Source organism: Gordionus sp. m RMFG-2023, chromosome 3, assembly GCF_954871325.1.
Source record: "Gordionus sp. m RMFG-2023 chromosome 3, tfGorSpeb1-WG-v2, whole genome shotgun sequence".
In the NCBI taxonomy this organism is placed as follows: domain Eukaryota; kingdom Metazoa; phylum Nematomorpha; class Gordioida; order Chordodea; family Parachordodidae; genus Gordionus; species Gordionus sp. m RMFG-2023.
In genome coordinates this window covers 1319984-1346294 of record NC_088777.1, presented here as the reverse complement: position 1 = coordinate 1346294, position 26311 = coordinate 1319984, and the positions used below count along the sequence as shown (strand labels likewise).

Below are 26311 nucleotides of genomic sequence, written 5' to 3'. Positions count from 1 at the left end.
TAAAATAAAGTATAAGATAATATTATAAAATTAAAATGCTAATATTTTAGTAAGATTTATTATTGCGTAATTTGGGGTATCTACACTAAAAGAGGTTGATTTTTTTTATTATGCACAAAGGTACTATGATATCAATGTTATTCATTCATGCATGTTCTAAAATTGTAGAATCATGCTTAAAATAACACCATTTCTTATTATAAATTTATTGAGGTTATATGGTGAAATATATTTTAAATGATAAGTTATGCCTCATTTAAGCTAGCTAATATACGAAAACGGCTAAGAAAATTGTCCGTTATAGTTATTGGGAACGAAACCACAATTATTTTTTCAAAGATTGCCTATATCCATAAAATACTCATGCTTGTTGATATAAGCCAGTGGAGGGGATAATCGATTTAATTCTATTTATAGAAAGATATAATTAGGAATAATCATGGACATATGATGGATTTTAGATACACCATAATAATATACATTAATTTTAAGCCGTTTTAAAATGTTGGCTAATTAATATATTTTTTTTTAAAAAACGAATCATTTTTATTTATTTAATGAGAGTTAATTTATTTATTAAATAAATAACCATAATAATTATTTAAAGTAATATTATTTTTTAGGAATAAATTTTTTGGTTTCGTTTTGTTTTCAAATCATACCTACAAATTCCATAATTGTGGGTAAAAATATTTTTCCATATATTTTATGTATATAATAATTAATTTTATATTATATTTTATGATATAAAATATTCTCTAATAATTTTTAATGATTAATATATTCCTTTTAAATTTAGTAATTTCTGTTTATGAAAACGAATCTTTTCTTTTCTTTACTTCATTTAAATAAAATTAAAACTATGTAATCTTAATAATTACTTATTAAGAGATAAAATATCTTTTCTCCCGTATTCATTTCTAATATAGTCCTGGCTAAGCTTACAAATAAAACACCTGCGAAGGTATTTTTTCATTATCCTGATAATTATTTTTTCAATTACACATAATATATGTTATATTAAATCAAATTACATGTGCTAGACCGTCATATTTTCGCCATATTGGATCAATATTTTTTTGAATATAAATTATTGATTTTTCATTTTTAAAAATTGAATTTTTTGACACCATAATTTTTAGTGTAATAATTTTTCAAGATATATAATTAATTATATTATTTATATATATCATTGTAAGATATTTTGAAAATCTTATACCAATCATTTATAAATAAAAGATTTTTATAACCACTAAATTTGTATCCTTTTTTATTTATTAAAAAAATTTCAATGTCCCTTTAATATTTATAATTTCCTTTGATTTTTAATGAGAAAAATATAAAATTTATAACAATCAATATCCAGCATATCATTGTAGCACTACAAACTATAGATCTGCAATAAGCAGTTTTAACCCACTTACCCATGGTTTTAAACAAAATTGCCAGCGTATTTTATTTTAACATCTGTCCCACCCAAAGATTAAATATTATTTGATTTGTCTCTTTAATTATTCTATCTATCAAATAAATAAAATTATAAATATATGCCCATTCTACTTATTCCACTTGGAAAATATTTGAAATCTGCTGATCAACCAACCACTTTCTTGTTTTAAAAATAGGGTTAGTCCATCTCCATATGCTTGCTCAATTTTTAAGTTATTTAATTCACCCATTGCAGACTTCTTCAAACATATGTATCAGACATTTTTTTTAGCAAAATCAATTTGTATGCACATAAATGAGTCAGTTTGTCTTTGTTATGACAAGTATATATCTCTATTAAGTCATTTCATCCCAAATTATCTTGAAGGACCCATTTTAAAGCAAACAAAATATAATATATTAGTGTGTCAATTTAAATAAATCAAAGTTTTAAAGCTGTCTCAACTATATCTGGAGTTGCGGGTCTTCAAAGTCTCACCTGTTTTCCTTTTTTTTAAAAACTCTCAAATGACTAATATTTAGTATAAAATTTCAAATTATAATGCCATCTTTTAGCCTATTTTGTTAAAAAAATACTATTAAATTTTTTTTTATCCATGTTGTTGCAGTTCTAAAAACAAACAAATGTTATTTTAACTAACTCCAATTCGATATGATGGAACTCACGAATATGTTTATTATCAATACATTAATATTTAATTAAAAATGTCTAAATCATTGAACATGGAATGCCCCTATTAAAGGTATGCACAGACCAGCTAAAACCATTCCACAAAAATATTTTTTAGGTTTTTTGGCCTGACCTCAATAAAAGGAAGGGGTGGGGAGTGGTTGAAAAATATTTTGAAAAAAAAACGATGTCTACCAAATACGTTTTTACACTTGTCAATAAATATTTCGCGCATTCGCACCATTCCCAGGAAAAGTCAACCATGGTCTGATGGCCGGCTAATCTTTGATAAACAGGAAGTTGCAAAGTGTCAAAAACGGGGGGTTTGCAATGTAGTTAACAATATGCCGATATTATAATTTTATATAATGATTACAGATTATTGTAAATTTGTTATTTTTCCCTTCGTAAATGGGATTATTTCGGATCCCTAGTTATCAGAATTGCAGGCCCGACCCTAAGCCAGGCCCGGATACCTGGGCCATATATTTTAAAACCAAATATTTGAAATCGCCATTATTAGCTATAAAAATCATATATAATTATATAATATATTTCAAAAAAAAATCCAGGCCAAACCTGAAATTTTATTTTAAACAAGACCCGGGGCAGGGCCAAAAAAATTTTTGAAAAAAAATCTGGGCTGGTTTAATTATGAAAAATTTATATTAGTAATATAAGAAATCATCTAGCCCAAACCAGCTTGCAAAAATTTTTTAAAAAATGTTTTTTTTCAGTCTGGCCCATAATAATTTAAACAAGTTGCATGACTTGGCTCAATTTATTTTAATCCCATTCTGGATGGACTATAATTATTTTTCTATGAAATTGAAATACTTAATTTGCATTATTCAAAGGTTTATTTATTTATTTTTTTAGAGAAGAAAATTTCTTTCTTTTCTTTTCTTTTCTTTTCTTTTCTTTTCTTTTCTTTCAACTGGTATAAATATTGTGCACAAATTAAAAATTTTTTTCACTAGTTACAAGGCCTAGTAGAGATAAAATAGTTTTGGTTCAGGCTGGGTCTAGCCTAATATTTTTTTTAGCCATGCTGATCTTAAATTTTTGAAAAGTGATATTATTCAATAAATTGAAATATTTTAAAATTCTTGCACGAAAGTTATTTTTTAAGAAATATATATATATATATTTTTTTTTTTACAATTTAAAAAATGTTAAAATATTTTATATTTATATAATTTTATGCCAGGCTGTGCAGACAAATAACTTTTATTTATGGGCCAAACTTGTCGAAACAAATAAAAAAAAAATTTGTTCAGGATTGAAACCTGACAAATATGCAGGAAAATCTTTTAGCCAGGCCAGGCTTGAATATTAGGCCCGATGCAGATCACTAAGATTATGGGACTATTTTTTCCAGCTTCTGGGACAGGTTTTTAGACCTGGCTATGCGGGATGTTAAAACTATCATCAAAGGAATTTTATTTCTCAGATAGAAAAAACATATTCTTCATTTTAAAAATTAGTTACTAAAATTTTAAAACAATATATGTATTAATTAATTAAGACACACCAGTTTTGTACACATAATTAATTTTGATTGAGCACTCTTCTGATAAACAATTGGCACAATGTGTTATACTCTTTACATCAACGCGTTCATACAAATTTAGTTAACCTTATATCTCAATTTTAAAGACACGTTGATAATGATAATTATTAATTATCCCAATTCCATTTTCGAAATGCATTATTTTAATCCAATTAATCGCCGATAGAACCTCGGTAACACAAAAAATTGAGCGTAAAATATCCTTATTATTTACTCCTTATTACCATATCACCAACTAGTCCTTGTACAGCTTGATTCTTGCCCAAGGCCACGATAGAGGTGGCAGGGGCCATAGCTATAAGAGTAAAAACTGAGAAAGATGCCTAGTAGTCTCCTTTTGATGAAATGACTACAATTCACATTAGAGATCCGCCAATCACGGCTCGGCCAATAGGTCCGGACGGGTTTCTAGCCTGGCCGTGAGGATAAATGATTTATAAAACGACTCTCTAATTTTTTTTTACCGATCTAAACGATACTAGCAATTTTTAAAAGGGATCCTGAGAAAATGTGCCTTTCTTGATCGATTTGACATGGAATTCTTAGTTCTTTCTCCGTTACTTCTACTCCTCACTTTCCAATATATAGCTTTCCCTAAAAAAATAACGTCACTAGTAACGGCGTTACTTTTGACCACATTACGCATTACGTTACAGGGCTAGTTTTGGGGAAATAATAGTTACTCGTTACCTGGTAATTTAAGAAAACTTACATATTTTAAAAAAGAGTATTTCCGTCCTATCATATTTGTAAAGGGTGGTCTCTTTGGCTGCATTCAAAGCGGAGACGGATCCGTTTTTAAGACGGAAGGTATCGGAAATGGACGCAATATGAACATATATATATCATTTTTAATGAGATTGACTTTTGACGGAACGGATGTAAAAATCGGATCGGTCTCCACTACGAAAGCAGCCTTAACCTTGTACAGGAAGGTCAGTTCTTACCTAATATCCTAACACAACACTTTGTTTACAAGGGTATTTTATATATTTCCTCTTCATCCTTTTAAATTTCCAAATATAAAATAATTACAATTACACTTATAAACTTTCATGATTAAAAAGTGCTATGATTTGATTTTTTTAAAAAAGAAAGAACCACAGCTGTTTATAGGTTTTTTTGTATTTTTTTTGCTTAAAATAACTTCTCCCCATAACGTAATGATTATTATATTGTTACAATATACTTTTAATATAAAAAATAAATAAATAATGATATTTTTCTATTAAAAGATATAATGCATTAAGAAAGTTCTTTTCCGATAAAAAAAATATAACATAAAAGTAAACTTGATTGATTTATTACATCAAAACTGTGGTATGGTAGTAGGGACATTACATCCCCGCCCACGGCTAACGGAGATTTACCCGCTTACCCCTCCTATTCCTTACCAAATCAATATTAGCAATGAACCCTAATTTCAATAGTCCCCTTCCGCGGTTAAGGTCCCCGGTTGGTGTACCGTTGTTAGATCGATTAATTTAGCTGCATAGACTAATACCCTAATTTTAAGGTTGCTAGGCTCCCGACATAAGTTACGCAGAATTATAATCGAATATCTCAGGAAAATAATAAATATTTTGATTGTGTCATGGGATTGGAGTTGTTTATCGGTGCACTGCAGCTAGGTCCTACGCTATCGTGCTCAGTGGGAGCTCTCATAGCTAAATAACCTTAAACCAGAATTTGAAATCTGGAATTGTTTTAAAAATTAAAATTCTTACGCGGTTCTAAGGATTCCAGGTTTCCGGGATTCCTATTTCCATTTCATCCGGTTCTCCGGTTCCTAGATTTGCTCCGATTCCCAGGGTCTTCGGTTTCAGTTCCGAACTATGATACACTTATCGGCCTAAATATAAAAGGGCAAAGGAAAAAAACCGATAATGAATCAAAAATGGTGAAGAGGGGAAGCTAATACAAAATATAAAGTTTGTAATAATAGTTCTAGCTATAGTTTAAAGATGTTGAACCCATTCGTACGATGGTTATTATTTCTCATTCATTCATTTCATTTTACTCCCGAATTTTGTTTTTCGCGGGAAATCTAAATCTTCCTAATCACAACCCCAACTTTTTTATTGAATTTGTATCCATTTCAATTCCGAATCGAATGGAATCAAAACACGTGTAACGAATTACCGGAAAAAAACCTTTTTTCAATAAAATAAAACGAACTATAAAAAAAAAACTCAACAACTTTATAAAATATAATATAATATAAAAGGGGAAAAAAAATATTAAAAGAAATCAATAACTTATTTTTAAAATTTAATAATAAATCGTTATATATTTTTTATAAATATTATACATAAGTGTCGTTTTGCTGTTTTATTATTATACATAATAAATATTTAATGAGAAGGGGGATAATATTTTACCACAAAGTAAAAGAGAAAACATTCATATACTCTTATATTCCACTAGGAGTGGAGAAATATCATCATCTTTTTTATACGGATTAGAATCGTTGGATCCCCCCATATTTTTTTGATCCTTGTCCAAAGCAATCCCGTTTTGGAACACGCATGGAAAGTCGAGATATATCTCGTACCTTAGAACTTATTCGATTCGAGCCAGTTCTGGTCAATCAATTAATTGCCGGAATTTGATAAAAGCCGGCCATTAATTGTTCTTACCTTACGCTCTAGGTGCCAATGTAGCGGAGACGCCCCCTGAGTATGTACGTTGAGTGTGGAGGTACCTGCCGCCAGGCCCGAAATTTTAATTACGCAACTCGTACTTTCCATCACCCTAACCCCCCGGTGTTTAGAGGGACCTCAAATTTTCCGCGCGTTCTACCTTTCCCTTTCATATTACGAGATTCGCGGTTCAACAATTCGAATCGGAGACCCCTAAATAATTTTTTTAGGCGACTCTGATTTAAAATTTATTTAACCCGGGTCGATTTTTGGAAAAATTTGGCGAAAAACAAGATGGATATTTTTTAAAAATATTAAAATAAAAAACAACATGTTTTTTTTGTTTTATTTGTTTTTTATATTTTAGCTCCTTGCCAAATCTGCCCACCAAATTATAATGGTATCCCATCTGGGTTATTTCATTTTAAAAAAATCATTCCAAAAACAGCAAAAAAGTTATTTTATTTTTTGAAATTAAAAATAAAAATTTTCGTACTTTTTTCATTCTTTTTTATAAAAAAAAATGATGGAACAATTTTAGTTGAACCTTCTATAGAACAGATTCCGACCTAGAAAAATTGAAGAGATTCTATTCTCTTGTTACCTACAGTTGGGTAATGGCGAAATGTCGGCGCCTCAATCTTCGGTTACCTACCAGAGAAAATCCGTTAACATTACAGGCTTTTTAATTTATATTAGTTGTCTTTCTAATTTAAGAAAAACCCAGAGGCCAAAGCGATAGTTTTCCAGCTAAAAACTTGGTTTTAGACTATTTTTATTAGCCGGCTAAAAATTGCCTTAGACCGCTAAAAATTTGGTAACCCGACACGTTTTGCCTATTCGAATACAAATCGGATAGCGAATTATTCGTATGAATACTGATAGCGAATTATGAATTTATTTCATGTTCCTTTTTACTTGGACATGGGCCTAACCTACATCGAATAACACGGTACAATTTATTATTATCGCTATCCCTAAACCCGTGTTGTCCATAATTTTCACATTTCGGATTATATTTTGTGGGCAATGGCTTCTAATTTTAAAACCTGGGTTTTAACCGGAGAAACTGTCACCTCAGCCGGTTTTATTTGTAGCGGTCGATAAATATAGCCGAGACTTTGAAGGAGTCAGTTAATCGACTCGATTCTCGGCGGATTTTCTTTAACGACGCTCTCCTGGATCGCGCCGCGTTAGCCGATTTTTCCCCGAGGAAACTTGTTACAATTTTAACGCGCCAAAATTTTAAATATTTTAAATTTGAAAAAATAGCAAACCTTGATTCTTTCTTAACCTAGATGGCTAGTCTGTGGGGACCCCCAGGGCGATTGTAAGATCTTACCCTTCCAGGGTGCATCCGAGGGATCTAGTTGACCACTTGACATCAAAGTCATTGAGACCGTAGATGAGGATGCCGTCACATTGTATAGCTTTTCGTACCGTTTTTAGCGGCAAGCGTGCAATACGACGCTTTGGAGACAATATGGAGCTAAGGGAAGCTATCATGGGGAGGACAATAATATTTTATTCATTTTTTTCCGGAAAAATTTAAACGTTTAAACTATTTTGCTTCCTTCCTCGAAACAAATAAATTTGTTTACTCAGCGGAACAAACAGGGTTTTCCCGCTTCTACCCACAATTTTTTGAGATTAATCTTGGGTTTTAAATTGTTAAAAATTCTTTTAGCACCGACATAACGATGAATAATGAAAATCGAGTTGATTCTAGTCGAGATTTAGATCCCTCTAAGGCTCGTAAATGTAAATAGAAATATATAAAAAAAATTAATTATAAAAATCACTAATTGTTTTGTCCCAGTAAACCCGGATAAAAAAAATTAATTAAAAATTATTTTTCGCGATATTTTCGATGAAAAATTAATTATGTAAGAAAGCGGAGATTATTCCATCATCCATTTTTTGACAAATATGAGAGGTCACGTGATTAGAAAAAGTCGGATAATAAATTACACGAACCGGCCGCCGTAACGGCGAATTTCTTGAGTTGCACCAAAATCGCCGGAGTTCAAACCCGGCCCGAATAATTAAAAAAAATATTTTTGAGAGACCCGAGTTCGTCCCTAAAACGAATTCTTACGTTTAGTGCTTGTCCCTATCTAATTTAAATCAAGGCCTTTGGTGATCTATCGTGAATAACCAGCAGCTAGTTCACGATTTACAGTTAAAACGATTTAATAAGACGATGTAATGGTCCTCCCATTATGCCCCACCCTCCCCCATCCTCAAGAGTATCAGAGGCATATCAGCTTCTTAAAGACAAAAAAAGGCGACACTCATAAATATTAAAGGTTTTGGAAATCCGTTATCGATATCTCGGAAGTCTTATAGGCGGATATTTTTTTTCATGGCTAAAAATATTGTGTTGGCCGTTTTTACTAAATCGCCACGAATCGACAGCCGTTCAACAACACTTGTGCTTTATTCCAGATTATTTATTAAAATATCTAAATCAGATCTATATTTATTAGTATTGAAATATAAGGTTTGTCAATTTTTTTTTAAAAAACTTTTTAGCATTTATCAACATTATAATAGTCGTTAATTGGACAAATGAGATTCGTTATAATATTAATTTCCTCCTCACGATCCCCAATATTTATTTATTTTTTAACAAAACAATTACGTACACCATTTTTGCCCCGTTCATTCCTACCCCACAAACCGCATCTCGTCATTTTTATTATCACAATATTTACTAGCCAATTTGTTAAGAGCTGGGGAGGAAAAATAAAATTTATTAACGAAAAATATCGATTCAAAACAAATAAAAAAAAACAATTTTCTTCTTTCTTCTTATCATTTGAAACGAGAGTTGAGAGAGAGCGTTTTTATCTTATTATATATTAAAAAAAGCAAGAAAAAAACAATACAATATAATTAAATATTTCGTCTCGTTATTTAATATAATGTTTTAATGTCTTCCATCGTATTACGTTATGTAAAATATAAATCAAAATTGCATTTTATTCGATGGTTTGGGGAGGCAAGACTTATCGAATATGGCTCGTTCCTGTTTGTTAGAGTTTGAAATGTGATTGACGGATTAATAACCGGAAGTAGGGGGATCAACGATTTTCGGATATTTTTTAAACCCGAATTCCCGAAATGGGATGTCGAGTTGCGAGGGATGCGCGTCTGATCAAATTAGAGTTTGTTCTTTTTTACAAAATTTAAAAAAAACACTTGACTCGATAGAAACTAGGGCCATCTATAAATTCATCATTTTTTTTTCGGCCCGACGCCGGCCCTATATTGTAAATTAAAATAAAATGTCAGCCCTTAATCACTTCATATAAATTGCTTTATCACTCCTGATGATACCAACGAATCTTTTGTCGAAGAAAGGAAGACACATGAGCCCCACCCGATTAAAAAAATCTTAGGATCTGGCTAAGCTTCGGCCCGATTTTTTAGCACTTGGATGGGCGTCCGGCCTACTTTTTTTAGGAACGGGGCTGAACTTTGAGCCGACTTGCAGGGTTCTAATAGAAGTTATCGATCGATGTTTAAATGGTTCGTAAAACAATCTGTGCCTGGCCAGACAACACGCCTTAAATTTCCCAGACTGTAACCAAAAGACCTTATCAATATCATAAATTATATTTTTATGTCTCCCACGCGTTCTGAATTTTAACGAATAAAATGATTTATTTTTTTTTGTGATTGATCTCGTCGTAAGTAATAAGTTTTTTTTACGACGACGTCCAATAGGAATTCAGACAAATCAGCTGATTTTAACTTTCTAAATATTATTTAAAAAAATATATAATATCATTTTAACCGCGGGGCAACAACAAAATTAAAATTTTTTTTTAATATATGCGTTTGAAATTTGGTGGCAAAAAAAAAATTATATCCGAACTACAACATTTATTTATTTTTATTTGTAGACATATTAATGCTAATTTATTATTTTTTATTGTCTAGTAAATTCATTGGGATTATGACGATATTGATCTTTCGCGGATTTTAATTTCGATCAAAAGCTATAATCTATCATCGAAGCAACGAGCCCATCAAATTTTGAAATATATTCTATACCGGAAATAAAAAATGTTATCGCCTTTTACAAACGTTCCCGTTTTGTCTTTAAAATAACGAATTTTGTTCTAAAATTACGCGTTCTTTATTCGCAAACCCAAAAATCGCTGCCTTCTCATTCGATAAAATTAGCTATTTTTTGTTTGTTTGTAATTTGACAAAACTATGGCTACACCACGCGCCCCGCGTTTTATAGACACCATTAACACGGAAGATCCGGAATACGTCAAGAATATGCAAAGGCCGGCGGATGTTAAGGAAGACATGAGGGACATGGACGCCAGGAAACGCGTCTCTGCCGTTCTTAACTCTAGGGTAATATTTTTGTTAGATTTTTATAAAAATCTGGAATAGAGAACTTTAGAACTTTTCGGGGAAAACAAGACAAATTTTTTTTTCTTTATTTTCGGTTCCAGGGTTCCTTTGAAATTTCGGTTCCCGATGAGGAGCCGTGTTTTACAAGAACCCGGAAAAGTTCTGGAACGTATTCCGTATGTTTTTCTTTTAATGGTAATGTTCCCCCAATTCCATGCGACACCTTTTTTATTATCGGATCGGGTTCCAAGTCCCGGATGTTGGATCTTAGGCGCCATTTTATATAAGATTATCATCTAACCCATGAATCGATTATGTATTAATCGAATGGGTGTAATGAAATGTTTTGTGGACGGATTATACGGTGAGAGGGGGGGGGGTGTAAGATGGAACGAAAGGTAAAGGACCCTAGAATTCAAATTTTATTGACGTATGTAAGTAGCGGATGATTTTTGGGTAGTGTGACTTTCCGAAACCGTTTTAACTTTTATGTAACCTCGTTTATGATGGACGTTTAAACCTGACAGTTGACAGGTTCAGTTGGTCTTTTTTTCTATCTCTCGAGAAGATAAATATCGAAACAAAACTGTAATAAAACATCGTAAAAAATTTGGCTTCTGTTACTGGGAGCTCTCCGTTGGCGGTGTAGCGATGAAATCGGCTTACCCTTCTAGGCGATAAGGACTAGTTGTTTTTCATTCCCTTAGGAAAATATGTCCTTAAAAATTTAATAAATACCGTATACATATTTTAAATAATAAAATTTTTTTTGATAGCTTATTTTAAAAATTACTTATTATTCACATTGATGTAAATTGGAAATGTAAAATTTTATTAACCTCTCATTTCTGGGTTAAAATAATATATATTTTCCTTTTTGTTTCGCAAATTATACTTATGTTTTTGATATCGTTTTAATCATTTTGAATAATGGTGCCACTCAATTCCCAGCTGATTTTCATTTGAAGATTTTTTTTTTACTCGATCTGTTTTTTAGTTTACGATAAATTACGAGATATATTATTTTAACGATGAATCTAGGGCTCACTAAACCTGCAGCTTGTCTATATGTTACCGGAGATATTATTGGCTAAACGCGCCAAAAACGCCATTATTCGCTTTTTCGAATCAATTTGAATATTAAATTATATATATATACCAGTTAACTAGAAGATTGATAATTAGGGAGGGGGGGGGGGTTAAAAAACCAAAATTTTTCTTCTACGTGGCCATCATCTGTTCTAGTTTTTAAGTTTAAAACTTAAATTTTATATAATGACCTAGGACTTTCAATTTTTAGGTTTTTCTTCTAGTGTTTATTGACCAGTTTACTCAAGTTTGGTTTTCCTTCGATAATTTGCGCGGTAAAACGAATTTGTACAAAAATTAAAGCAAATCATATGGCTAAATAAAAGTAAAGATGAACCTTTAACTAGATACAAGATGGCCATATGTTTGTCTCTAAATAAAAGCAAAGAGGGACCTTTAACTAGATACAAGATGGCCATATGTTTGTCTCTAAATAAAAACAAAGATGAACCTTTAACTAGATACAAGATGGCCATATGTTTGTCTCTAAATAAAAGCAAAGATGGACCTTTAACTAGATACAAGATGGCCATATGTTTGTCTCTAAATAAAAGCAAAGATGGAACCTTTAACTAGATACAAGATGGCCATATGTTTGTCTTTTCCCCTAATTAATCAATCTTGTTGCCTAGCCATTCGTACTAAATTTGATATTTAAAATTAAGTTTTTATTTGGCGCTTTTTTTTTACACCATATCAACTCTTTATATATATCCGGTTAATATAAAAATTTGTCAAAATTCCATTGGAATCATAATATTAATGATCGCGAAAACAATAAAGCAGAATCCAAAGGAATCGGCCGTTAAGACCATTTTTTTTTCGTCGATTTGTCGCGGAATTACTCATTTAAGTTTACCGCCATGTAGGTAATTAATTACTTGCGAATATAGGATTAATTTTAAACTTACCGAGTTTGATCAAAAATGGCTAATCGATCCTAATGAAAATTGGGAAAAATGTATTGACTAATTAAGGACGGGTTGGGAAATGAATGACATGGAAATTATTATTTTTATTCAATCAAATAAAAAGTGGAATTGAGGGCCAAAGATCTGCGCGGAGTGCTGTCTTATCCATAAAATATGACACCAGACAAACCCTGATATTTACGGGTTTGCATGTGCATTTTTTAGCGTCAGGGCCTGCTAATGAAGCGGAAAAAGGCGGTTATTTTTTCGAGATGATAAAATCGAGAGTACTCAATGTTATATTTTGGCGCGAAGACAGCCTCCTATGGCTACCCTCCCAATAGAATCACCCTATTAAGACCTTACCCTCCCCACTCCCTCATATTTTCAAGAGACGAGTTCTTAACCCCTCCCTCTTCACCCTACACTCTAGTCAAATAATCCTACCCATACCAACGAAATTCCCCTACTCATCAACGAGGTCATTTAAATAACGAATCACGTAATTTTTTTTTAAGGATTTTTGGAAGACCGGATAATGTTTTCCATTCACAAGCTACGAGTTCGGCCCGGCCCGGGTTTAAAAATTTGATTTTAAAACCGGGGCCAAACAGATCCATAGTTTTTTTTTAATTGAAAACAGAAGTTTTGTCGCGTGCTATTTAAAATGAAATTAACTTTTTAAAAAAGAAAATATTGCATAAATATTAATCAGACACGTAAATATAATTTATTTATTTTTTTTTAAAAAAAACGCGACAATTTATAATTATTTTTATTTTATTTTTTTACGATCGTTTTACAACAATAATATTCTTCGGACACGCTTTTAATTTTAAAACGACATCGAAAGAAAGAAGGAAAGAAAAGAAAAGAAAGAAAGGAAAGAAAAAGAATGAAAGAATATTAATTTTTAAAATCAATAATTTATTTTTAAAAAAAAAAATTATATGTGAAGATATATTAAAATGGCTTTTCTTTTTTTTAAAAAAAAAATACACTTTGGGCCATCGTTTAGACATAAAATAAATACTATAAATAAATTCATTTTAGAATTGTTAAGATTTATTTTTCATTTTCTTTGGGTTTTAGTTGGTGGGGGGGGGGTCTGGAATGATATTTACTAGTCCCCTTTTACTGCGAGATAATTAGAGGTTGTCGAATTCTTTGACTGATGGTTGGATAAGACAAGGGCAATAGATCCAAAAATATTTACAGTGAATGACATCTGCCAAAACGGCTGGTATAACCTTGAAAAAAGGCTGGACCATAATTCCGACAATATCGAATAATCAAACTCGATCTCCGTCGAACCGAACCCTTAACTCTCGCTCGAGTTGTATTCAAGCGCACGCGCACTGCGGAAAATCTAGTTATATCTGTTAATGACCTCCCCCATTCCCATCTAAGTTCTTTTACGATGTTATTAAAGAAAGGGGAAAATAAATACATCTATAATTTGAAGGAACCTTACAATTTACACAACTTCTTATACGGATAAATGATTTTTTTTAAAGGCATTTAAACAAGATCTGGAGCAAATTATAATGGAACAGCTGAGGGATGGTTTAGACTACCCTTCATCCCTCATAGCCTTGCACCACCTATCCGATATATTGACCTCTTACAATCGCTCCCCGGGACCCGACAAGCTCAGTTTGGCCTCTTCGCCGCTATCGAGCATGAACGGTAAAAAAAATTAATTGCGTTATACCTTTTGATTGGGTATTTCAAGAGTTCTTTCTCTTCTAATTGACCATTTAAAATATAAATAATTCTAGCAAAATATTTACTACTCGTTCATAGAGGATTGGGTAACGCCTCATTTTACAGTTAGCGCTGGTGTCGTTAAAAACCGCCCGTTTTGAACCGATTTTTTTTAAAAAACGGCGAACTCAATATTTAGTCCAGTAAAATATTACGCCACGCCTTTAAGAGCTTGCTCTTGGGGTGCCTGGCACACAAAGACGTGATCGTCTACATCTTTCGGTCTAAAATATCGAGGTGGCCGTTTTTTAAAAAAATCGACTTAAATCGCGGTTTAACGATGCCTTGCTAGCGACAATATTTCATTGATCAATATTACTTTCTTTATATTTATATATTTAACCGGAATCCATTTAAAAAAAACATAAATAAAATAATGACTGACAGCTCGAATCCTACCCGTAAACGATATCAGGGGAGCCGACTGGAGTCACGTTCCGCTAGGGGAAAAGGTATTGCGCTGCAAATTGGCCTCGCTTTACAGGTTAGTCGACGTGATGAATTGGGGCCAAAGCATTTACAATCACATTTCGGTAAAACTTTTAAATTATTTACCGCCATTATTTTCTATTCGAGATCGATTTTCGCTCCTTCCATTTCCGGGGTTGACGCCATATTTTTGTAAAAAAATTTAAAAATATTATTGCTTAGCTTATATAAGTGAAAACGAATTAAAAATGCACCGTTCATATTTTTTTTATGCCGTCATCTCAGTTCGTATTCGACATATTTATCATCGATATTTCGCGTTTCGTTTAAATTTGACGAACCTCCACCCGCTGGCTGATTGGATAAAATTTGTGATTGGCACTCATCAATGGTTCGCAGCATATACCGAGTTTCTTTGAAAACCGAACTCACCGCGAGATTCTCGATCCTTGATATGAATTTCTTTTTTCTGGAGATTGTATACTAACAATGAAATGTGTTAAAGTCTGCTACAGATCAGAGACGAAAACTAGAAAACAACGAAAAAAACAGGAGAGTTTTTTTTTATTCCGAAAAAATTTTAGCCTAAAAAAATATATCAACCTTAAACAATTTAAGGTCACAGCTGACTGATGGAGCTGAATCGTATAAGATAAAACCGCCAAGGTCGTTTTGGGCCTAAAAAATTTTCTGTTACAAATTTCCCTAGTGGGGCTAAAAAAAATTTTTTTTACCTATAAATTCGGGTCAGGCTATAGAGAAGAGAAGAGAAGAGTTAAGAGAAATTAGAAAATCCGTGCTGGGCCAAATTTTTTTTTAACCATTAGTTCAATCTCAAAAATTGCGCGTTACCCTAATTAATTCCACAATTTACTAAACGAAAACCATTTCCCTACATCGTGTTAGGTTTTTTACCACAATTTAAAATTAAATTCATTCAAAAAAATACCACTTACCCATTGCAATTGGTACCATTTAAGCTTCGATTATCGCCAAATTTAAAAAATATTTTGTGGCTCACTATAAATTAACATATTTATTATTGCATGAAGTTGTTGAAAGATATTTTTCGGTTGTATCTTAGATGCAGATAGATTAGTATTAAAATGGCAGAGTTGTTAAAAGATACTTTTAAAATGGATCTAGATACAGATACATGGTCTAAAATAATATCTAGGTACATATATTTTAATCAAAAATCTATCTAGATACAGGTACAGATACCACATTTTTATATCTAGTATCTAGATCCTTTAACAACTCTGTAAAATGGTATAGATTACATTTTTATAAAATTTATTGATAATTGTGTGTAATGTAAAGTATGCTTAGTGGAGTTCACTGTTAAAATTCATATTATGTTAAAACTGAGTTTTAAAAAAAAATATTTTATACAGAATCGACATCTAATATACAAAATATATGATTAAATAATAATTATTGTTAGATTTCATTAATAGAAACATAAATTTTTTTTTATCTCTAAGGCATCCCCGTTTAACTATCAAGTCTTCTATCAGAGCACATGTCTACAAGAGTGGCGTTATATTTTATGAATGACAACTTTATATTGGGATTGTGTCAAAATTTATACCACTATTCATATCTTCTAAGTGGATGCTTAAAAAAGCAAATCTGATATTGAATTGATTTTTTTATCACAAATCAGTTAGAAACTTTGATTGTTTGTAAATTAAAATTTACCGTGTTTATAAAATTTGTCTGGTTTGTTTTTGTAATGAAATACACTCGGACATAATAATATTTAAGGAATTGCATTCAAATATTATTTATTAAATATAAAAAAACATATATCTAAATGTATTTACAGATACCATTGTTTTGTATCCATATACTTTTAATAACTCTGGTAAAAAGGCGCCACATTGATATTTTCGCGTTATCATATTTTTTTAAAAACAATGACAGATTATCATTATCCTATCCTCTTTGAAAAATATGATTCAGGTTCGAATAAGCCCAGATAACGAACACTTTCTCATCAATCCATTCGGTTTGTTGTATTCGGAAATAACGGCTTCCAGCCTCGTCAAAGTTAACATGCAATGCGAGATATTAGATCCCGGTTCCACCACGTTGGGAATTAGCAAGTGCGTTATCATTTTTTTTTATATTAGGATAGGAATGCGCCAATTGGCTCCAATAATAGTAGATTTCTGACCTGTCAAATCATGAATCAAATTTAAATGCACACATTATTATGTCCATCAAATGTTTAGTATAAAAAAAAAATCTATCGAATCTTTCGAAAAATACGTAAACATCAGAGCCGGCTTTTTAATTCACGGTGCCGTTCACGGAACGCGGACCGACCTCCGATGCGCCATTCATATTCATACCCCATCCGTCGTGGCCGTATCTTGCCAATCCAGGGGCCTGCTCCCGTTATCCCAAGAGGCTTTGCTCTGCTTACCCCTCGTAGGGTACCACGAGTATCAAGGCATCGCCCTAACCGAACAAGAAAAGGAGGATCTTATCCGGGACCTGGGACCGAGAAACAAGGTTCCTTAAGGAAAGATGAAAACGCGAGAAATAAGATTTAACCCTGAGATCCGTGAGAATTATATGGGTAGAAGAAGATTCTATAGTTGTAAAGCTTGCCCGGAAAAGAAAGAACTCAGTTTTTTGTTTGTTTTTGGAATTGTTTAAGATTGATGGGGATTTATAAATATTTTTAAAGCTTTTCATTTCCTTCACCCGATTTGCTCTGATATTCCTAGTGAATGGCGATATATAGACTTTTTTATCTTTTACAGAGTAATTTTTTGATTCCCAAGCCCTATAATGGAGGGATAGAGAGGAGGAATTTTTACATACGCGAGTGTAATAATTTAGTAAGTAAGGAGAAGGAAAAATGGCTGTCGATAAACTAAAGGGGAGGGAATATAAAACTCGTGATTGGGGTCTTAAATAAGCCAGGCGTGAAACACGCGGAAAAGGTGTGGGAAACTTTGAAAAGGGTATTTCACTGATATCTTATCGGTTTAGCAATTATCTCTTATCTTTAGACCCTGAAATGAGAAACATAGTTAAACCATAATCGACATAATATATATTTCTGTTACAGATCTTGATCCTAAAGAATCACGGCCTCTTAGCTTGCGGCTCGACCATAGAGGAAGCCTTTCATTATGCTTACCATATTATGCTGGCTTGCGAAACACAAGTAGGCTATATTTTTTTTGTTTACAGTGAAACTTTTTGGAGCAATGAATATCGTAAATAGAGTACAAGGATTAGAAACTTTAAAATCTTCTTAAAGGGTTTTCAATTAGTTTGGGATGGAGTTTAGAAGTGCAATATTTTTAGCAGAGTTTTTACAAAAATAAAAATTATAGCTCTAAAAAAATACAATGGGAATGAATAATATTTTAGTTGAATTCTTATGTTATAAATATTTTTATATTTGGACCATCCTACCCATGTCCAATGTTGGCCTATATTTTTATTTTATTTTAAAATCTATTTCACTTTAGGTCAAGGCGTTATCAGTTGGGATGGAAAATTTATCGCTCATAAACGATTCGATGGCCAAGGCCACATTCGAAACAGCTAACAAGCCCGATCTGGGCGTAGATTCGAAAAATGTCGCGAAAGAAGATCGCAACGTTAACGAGGACCAAGGAGCGGGTGGATATAAATGGGGACTCGGGGAGATACTATTTGAGAGTTACATGAGATACTTAGATACCGCGGTATATATAGGCGTAACATTACTAATATTTTATTGGGCGTATCCATTTTGTAGGGGAAATGGGGCTGAGTAAATGAAAAGGTTGCTTGTTTGGGAAACAACATAAAGATCGATTTAGTCTTCATAAAATTCCTTTAAAATACTTGTATTTTGCTTAGGGCTACAAAACCGGATACCCTTACAAGCATGCTAACGTATGGAGAGAAAGGGGGAAGAAAAATTACAATGACATAGAGATACCCCCTTCGGCTTGGTCTTCCAGCTCCGATTATTGGGACGAAAAGTTTGTGGCATATTACAATGTTTTGGGTTTTATTATGGTTATCATTCGCTCTTGCTAAATTGATTGACGCAATTATAAAATGATATTATTTCGAGTCAATCAAAGATTTTATTCATAAGCTCTCTTAGATGACCACCCTGAAATCTGTTTGTAACTCTTAAGTTATCATTTGCCATTCTCGCGTATGCCACCTAAAAACTTTGGTGGCATTTCTAAATTTTTTTTTAATCACAGCCGACTCCCCCCCTCCCGGATTACATCCCTGCCAAGCTGACAGGTCATGTGATTGATCAGCAAACTAAATTGCTGTCAAAAAAAAATCGCGCGTCTTATAAGAAAGACGCCGCGATAAGATAAAAAACTTACTACGAGATCCTTATTTAAAAAAATCATGGTAAAATTTTAGCACGCACGCATATATAAATTTGAAAGCCATCTTTAATAGTTTCCTTTAATTTTTTTTTTCTCTCTCTCTCTCTATTAACGATCAATTCTATTTTTTTTTTAGATTATTCAAAATCAGTGACTTCAAGAAAAAATTGGAAAAAACTCATTGGCTCAATTCGCCCAACGCTTATACCAAAGTGGAGGTTACGGAAATCGGAACGAATCAACCCAAGAAGATTACTAAAGTAGTATTATTATTACTACTACTACACTACTTATTATCTTTAAAATATAAAATGACATTTTAAGTCGTCCAAAAATTTTTTTTAAAGGGCCAAAAAGAGCGAAGGAGGAGGACAGAAGAAGTGCAATCTGGAAAGTTAAGAAAAGGAGTCAAATTTGGGATTTGTAGTTTCGCTGACAGGTGTCGTTTAAACGGCCCTACCCGAGAAACCGCTAAACTCGATATTTTATCCGGTTAAAATATTACACGACCCTGAAGATTTTTTTCTCTCGTAGATGGCACCAAATCTCGAGGCTCGGGCTATATTTTTTTTCCTGGCTTAAAATATTGAGTTGGCCGTTCTTTAAGAATCCACTCAAGAATGGTTGTCATTCAAAAATGAAAAACGCCTAATTTACCGAAATTCTAATGATTCTAACTTGCTAATATTTTTTTTCTCACTAATCAATAGTGGGTGCCTTGCGAAAATGGGGCTCATCATTCTACCACTATCAAGGAGGAAAAGGACCAATTTGCCCCCACCGGGACCAACAAGAAAGAATTCAAGAAATTGCACCAGGACGTAAGAAAGCAGAACAAAACTTCCTTCTTTTTTTTCTTATTTAAAGATAAGTGCGCGCGCATCCTAAAAGCTATATATATATTGTTTGGCGCTAAAACTGTCCAATCAACTCTACTCGTAGATCTTACGACTACGACATTCCTGAAGTGAATCTCCTCCCCCCCCCTATAGCTGATATATCTTTCATTAAATTTAAATATTAATCATGAAATGTATTTCTTAAATGGGCCAAAGTTTATGGCCCTAACTCTAACAAATCTTGAACTGAACATAGTGCAAAGATTATATTTAGAACCTGAAAGACATTATGATAGGAAACGCGTAAGGCTAAATATAAAATTAAAACGATATTTATATATTATAACAACAGATAAAGGACAATAGGAGAAGCGATAAGTTAGACGGTGGTCCTCAATCCAATATATTGGAAGGTAGATCTTGGGAGGAAGTTAATAAAATGCAGGTTTTTGAATTTTCTTTTTCTTTCTTATACCCTTGTGATTCGGGAGAAGATAATCAGGATTGGAGTTGGAAAAAAATATCGATTTATTTGATATTAATTACGATGATTTTTTTTGATTTAAACTAAATTTTTATAATAAAATTAAACGGATGAGTAGCAAAATTATCAATGGGAAAAGTGTATTAATTTTATTATATTGCGCGAATAAAGCATTGCTTAATTGGCACTGAATTGTTTAAAAGTATATTAATATAAACGTTATATAAAAATACTTACATTTATGATTAATACACATTCCTGTAGGTATATCGGATCATTCCATGTCAAATCAATCACTTTTCGGTAAGCTAGTTATATATGTTCCCATTAGATTATAAACAAAATTTTAGCGCATTAGCAACTATATTAGCGGAGATAATCGGGGTTAAATGTCCAAAAAACGTCTTTTTTTGTTTTTTTACTGATGTTAAATAATTAGTTATTAATTTAAAACTAAATATCATCAAATATTGAATCTAATGTCAATAACTAAGTTAATAATTGATAATTATGGCGAAAACATCAAAATTAATTTTTTTTTTAAATAAGTTGAAAATTTGAAATTAATATTTCGAAATGAATGTGATCTCCGATTTTTAATTTTTTTAAGAAATATTATCCGTTTACTATTTTTTTAATAATTTATTTAACAATTAGCATGGCTGGATATCAATTTAAAAAAATAATGCGATTTTTATACTTAAAAAAAAATAGATGGCGCTATATATAATAGTTTTAATATGTTAAAATTCATTTTTTTTAATGATTAAAAACATTTTAATGTATATATATCATACTAAATTGATTACAATGTGCATTATATATATTTGTAATTCAGATCATGAAATTTTTAAAATCTTTACAAATTTTGAGATAGTTTATATTAATTAAATCTTACTTCATCTAAAGGAATACAAACCCTGGCTAGCTTGTGAGATTTCTTCAGGAGATAATATATATGTTCGACTGGTGGGAGTGGAAGGATTGACCAGCGAGAGAATATGAGATTTAGGCAACACTAAAAATTTAAATGAGGCTGAAGGTCCACAAGAGTGTAAAAATTGGATTTTTACTTCCTCATTTGTATCATTTTTATCGATTATATATCCTAACCAGCATTTATCATCATATACACATGTTACATATCCATTAATATTTTTAAATATAATTTTCTCATTTAAAAACGAAACTTGTTTTATATTATATTTTTTGGAATTTGAATATATTTTGGTTTTAGCCTATTTTGATCAATGGGAATAACCTCGTGAATTTTTTGGGTCCCATGTATGGGCAGTGCAGAATTAAATCTTTTATGAAGGGCTAATTCCCCTTCCATATATTCTTGATTGAATACATATTCAAATTGAAATCCATTAATTTTTTTTTAGCATAATTATATAATTCTAATGGGGTTAGGATTTGATTTTTATTTGGCCTTAGACTAGCTCTGGCAACTAATTTTTTTACAGTTCCTCCGATACCGTCACATGAATTTTTGCCGTGAGCAGGGCAAAGAAATGCCATTCGGCAGGAATATTAAAATCATATTTATGAAGGCATATGTTCATAAAATTTTTGCGATTCTTGTATTGAGACGCGCGGCTCCATCTGAAAAATATATTATTTTTTCTGATTTAGAATTAAATTTGGGTGTTCAGAAATTAATAAAAAATTTTTGATAAAGGTGGACTGCACTAGTATTATGGTTTAATGATTTGGATATAATGACAAAATTTATATTTTTTCAATCTTCTCCAGATTTATAATATGCTACAAATGGATGTATAGTAGCCTACACGTTGTTCCAATGAAATTCCTGTACTTCATCTTGTAAAATGAAGGAATAATTCTCAGAATAATCTAGTATTGTTACGAATTCCCCATCTTTTAAATTTTCCTTAGAATTCTTCATAAACTTTGTTAAGCTATAAACAAGTGAAGCAGTCATATTTGAACTTTTTCTAATAGATATTCGATGAAATCATCAACGGACTTTATAATAGTTTCAAGATTTGCTCTATCCACCGTGATCCATTGTTTAAACGTCACATATTCTATACGATTTCTCTGAAACAATTGGTATAATTGGCCCTTAAGAGATTCTATAACAGGGCATTGATCACAATTTGTTAAATAACATTTTGGATGAGATGGATCACGAATAATTTGCGCCAAAAGATAATTATAAGAATTTATACAGTAATCTTCTCCTGCTGTTATATCAGCCATTACATTTGTCATGTGTGGACCTTACTTAACTGGTATCGGCACGAATTACATATTTATTTGTTGAAGATATTAATCACTAATTATATTAAGCATCCAAGGTAGCACCGATCTTAGATTTTTTTATGATTTTTATATGTTTTGGTTTATTCAGTGGATTGCAACACTTTAGCTTATCTTTTAAAGGTTTCGTTTAGAAAAATTTATTTATTTTTAACTACAAGTAAAAATATATTAGTTTTTTTTTTAAATTAGAAAAATGTTTAAGAAATGAATCAGTTTTTACAATCTGTGAAAAAATACTAAAGAAATCAATTTATATTTATAGCAACTGCGATTTATCGATTTAATTCGCTAATTAATTTTGCTAATCAGTATATTTTTTATGGCTGGCTTATTTTTATTAATTTTTTCAGTGTTAAACATTTGCTCAAAATTCAAAGACTGATCAGAAATTGCTCAAATTCATTTGGTACCCAAAATTCTATAAAGTTAATTTAAGTTATTTTTATTGCTTAAAAATTTTTTCAAAATCTTGGAAATTTTCTTTATCTCTTCTGGTTTATTTTAATAATTTAAGTTAATGACAATTTCATGACATTATTGGTCCTGATGGGTATGACATAGTCTGGGGGGGGGGGGGTAGGCATGGTAATTAATGTAATTTTCCTGCACTCCTTTAATCCTGCTTTTTTGTTCGCGTGCTAGTCGGATTTTTCAATTAATTTACATTGAAATATTAAAAAAATTATTATAATTTTTTTTATTCTGCTAATATCTCAGGGGAATAAGGTTTACAAAGTTATACAATCGAATTTTATGATTCTTTAAAGTATAAAAATCGCAATATTTTTTAAATAAATGTCCAGCCAGGCTAATTGTTGAAGAAATTATTAAAAAAATAGTAAACGGATAATATTTCTTAAAAAAATTAAAAATCGGAGATCATATACATTTCTAAATATTAATTTCAAGTTTTCAACTGACCATAAGATGACCCATATTTTATCAAAAATTATTTTGATGTTTTAGCCATAATTATCAATTATTAACTCAGCTATTGATATAAGATTCAATATTTGATCCTAAAAAAAGGACTTTTTTGGACCTTTAACCCCGATTATCTCCGCTAAATATAGTTGCTAATGCGCTGAAATTTTGCTTATAATCTAATGGGAACATATATAACCAGCCTACGATTTTTTATCGGAATTGAAAGGGGTCGGCCGAAAATCTTGATTTTTTTGCTCATTTGACATGGAATGAAGGTCAAGATTATTTTGATTTAAATCATTATTTTTTGTATTGACTTTTAAATAGATATTTAAGGGTGAAATAAAGATTACATTTTTCGTACTATGTCTTTTAACGATTTTATTTAATATCAGTTTTAAAAAATCATGATCGTAGGGCTATGGTGAAACAATTTATTTTTTGTTATCGATGGGAATTTCATCTTCATTATCTGATTAGGCTATTCATTTTCATCGAATAATCTATTAACTTCCTAGTGGAAAAAATTCAAATAATTTATTATAACGTTTTATTTTTTATATATAAACCATTTTTTTCCTTCGCAACAAAAGGACGGAAAATTGAGTGGATTGGGTGATCAAGTCATTATAATGGGAGCTGCTTCCAAGGGGATCATAGAGAGAAATCATCAACATAACAGACAAGTTAAATCTTTAATTATTATTATTGTTTTAAAAGGTTTTTTGGAGAGATGCATATCTAATAAATTTTACGATTTAATATTTCACATTTTATTTCCTACTCAATTCCCTCCTCAACCCCTTTCCCATCCTGCCAGGCCTTTCAACAGGAATACCAGAAGAATCCGTTCGACCATTTAGATTATTCTCACCTACAAGAATATGAAAGACAACTATCGGCCCACTCTACCCCTCACAGCGCCGAAATTTACAACGGAAATGGGGTTAACGGTTTCGAGTCTGGGAACGGTCCGGGGCACGATGGTTCATACTATTATACTAACGGTTAGCGATTTTTTTTTCTTCAAACAACCCATAAAAAAATTCAGACCTACAATATTTTATATTTTTTTTTGCTTACCTTTTCTTTTGACAGGGGATCGTGACGTGATCGACATGTCCACCACGTTTCGTTCTACCGATGGAAGCACCGATGTTACGCTCGAAGAAAAATTAAACGTAATGAAGGGGAAAAATGTGTCCGCTCAATATGGAGAGTGTCGGCACCTATATTTTTGTTCTTATTTTATAATTAAATGTGAATGGCATGCTTCAATCACCCTTATTATTTTAAATTGCGATCCCAAGTTGTTATGGCGGCCATAAAAATTAATTCCTTTTTTATTTATTTAAAAAAATAATAAATAATTTTTAGGATTCTACCAATCTTTCCAACGAAAATCAGCCTTCTCTCATACCTACCCCGTCTTCCCCGTCCAAAGCGGAAGGCAAAAAGAAGAGCGGCTCCACGGGGTTCAGAACGCCCTCATTCCTCAAACGCAAGAAAAGTAAGGAGAGACGCCGCCAAGATACCGCTGTCTAAAACTTAGCGCTTAAACCCCCCCCTCTGCTACCCTAAAAAGAAGAGAAAATCTCAATTTTTTTTAAAAAAAAACGTAATTTTTATGGTCGTATTTGCTTTTTTAGCGGGAGATTATTTCCAAAATTATTTGACAATATTTTATACTTAATAATACTTGTGTATAAATATATCGAAGGCTTTTATAGTTGATAATTTTTTTTAAAAAAAATATTTCATATTCTTTTATGATATAAACAAGAACCTAAATTTACCTTATCATTCTCATAAATTTGTATAACAAGGATTTATTGTCTATTCCTTATGATAAGTAATTCCTTAATAAAATATCTTTTTTTTTTGCTAATTCTTGGAACAGAAAAATATTTTGAAATTATGTATTTTATTTCTTTTTTTTTAAATTCACAAATCATTTTTTTTAGACCAATCATATTTTTTTTATTTACCATTATTGTTCCTTTTACAATGTCAATCTTTTAAAACGAAGCGAATATTTTTGTAATTATTCCCCATATTTTACTACGCTATTATGGTTTATTTCGCTTTACTTTTCTTGGTTAAAAAGGAATGATGCATATTTTTCGTATAAAAATAGCTTATATTTTAGATAATATATCCTTTTTTTTCTTCTTTCTAAAATTTCCTATGTTAAGAATTCTTTAAAAAAATTTTTTTTTATATATATATTTAAATTAATTGCCAAAGCTTAACTAAAACTTTAATATACAATTATTGTATAATATATGATAACATTTTATTTTTTTATATATATATATATAAAATTATTATTTAATTTAACCCGAAATTTAGGATAATTTTTATAATCGTTTTATAAAATTTAAAAATGTAATTCTTTATATTATATTGAGAGTTAGTTATAGGTGGAAGTGTAAAATATTGTTTTATGATTGTAACATCATTGATATCATTTTTTTAAACATATTTTTTTT

General features: G+C 31.3%; 1 protein-coding gene across 1 annotated transcript; it reads left to right on the top strand.

Moving 5' to 3' along the window:
* The first annotated feature begins 628 nt into the window (after window positions 1–628).
* Window positions 629–25900, top strand: LOC135927539 (protein hu-li tai shao-like). The gene is made up of 16 exons (XM_065463584.1): window positions 629–683; window positions 10283–10711; window positions 14229–14400; window positions 14866–15011; window positions 16876–17018; window positions 17196–17430; window positions 17996–18094; window positions 18405–18623; window positions 18781–18905; window positions 19414–19537; window positions 19988–20098; window positions 20469–20561; window positions 24413–24505; window positions 24640–24826; window positions 24918–25000; window positions 25197–25900. Exons 2-16 carry the CDS (start codon window positions 10562–10564, stop codon window positions 25362–25364), a joined length of 2148 nt encoding a protein of 715 aa, XP_065319656.1. The 5' UTR covers window positions 629–683; window positions 10283–10561; the 3' UTR covers window positions 25365–25900.
* Window positions 25901–26311: the final 411 nt, after the last annotated feature.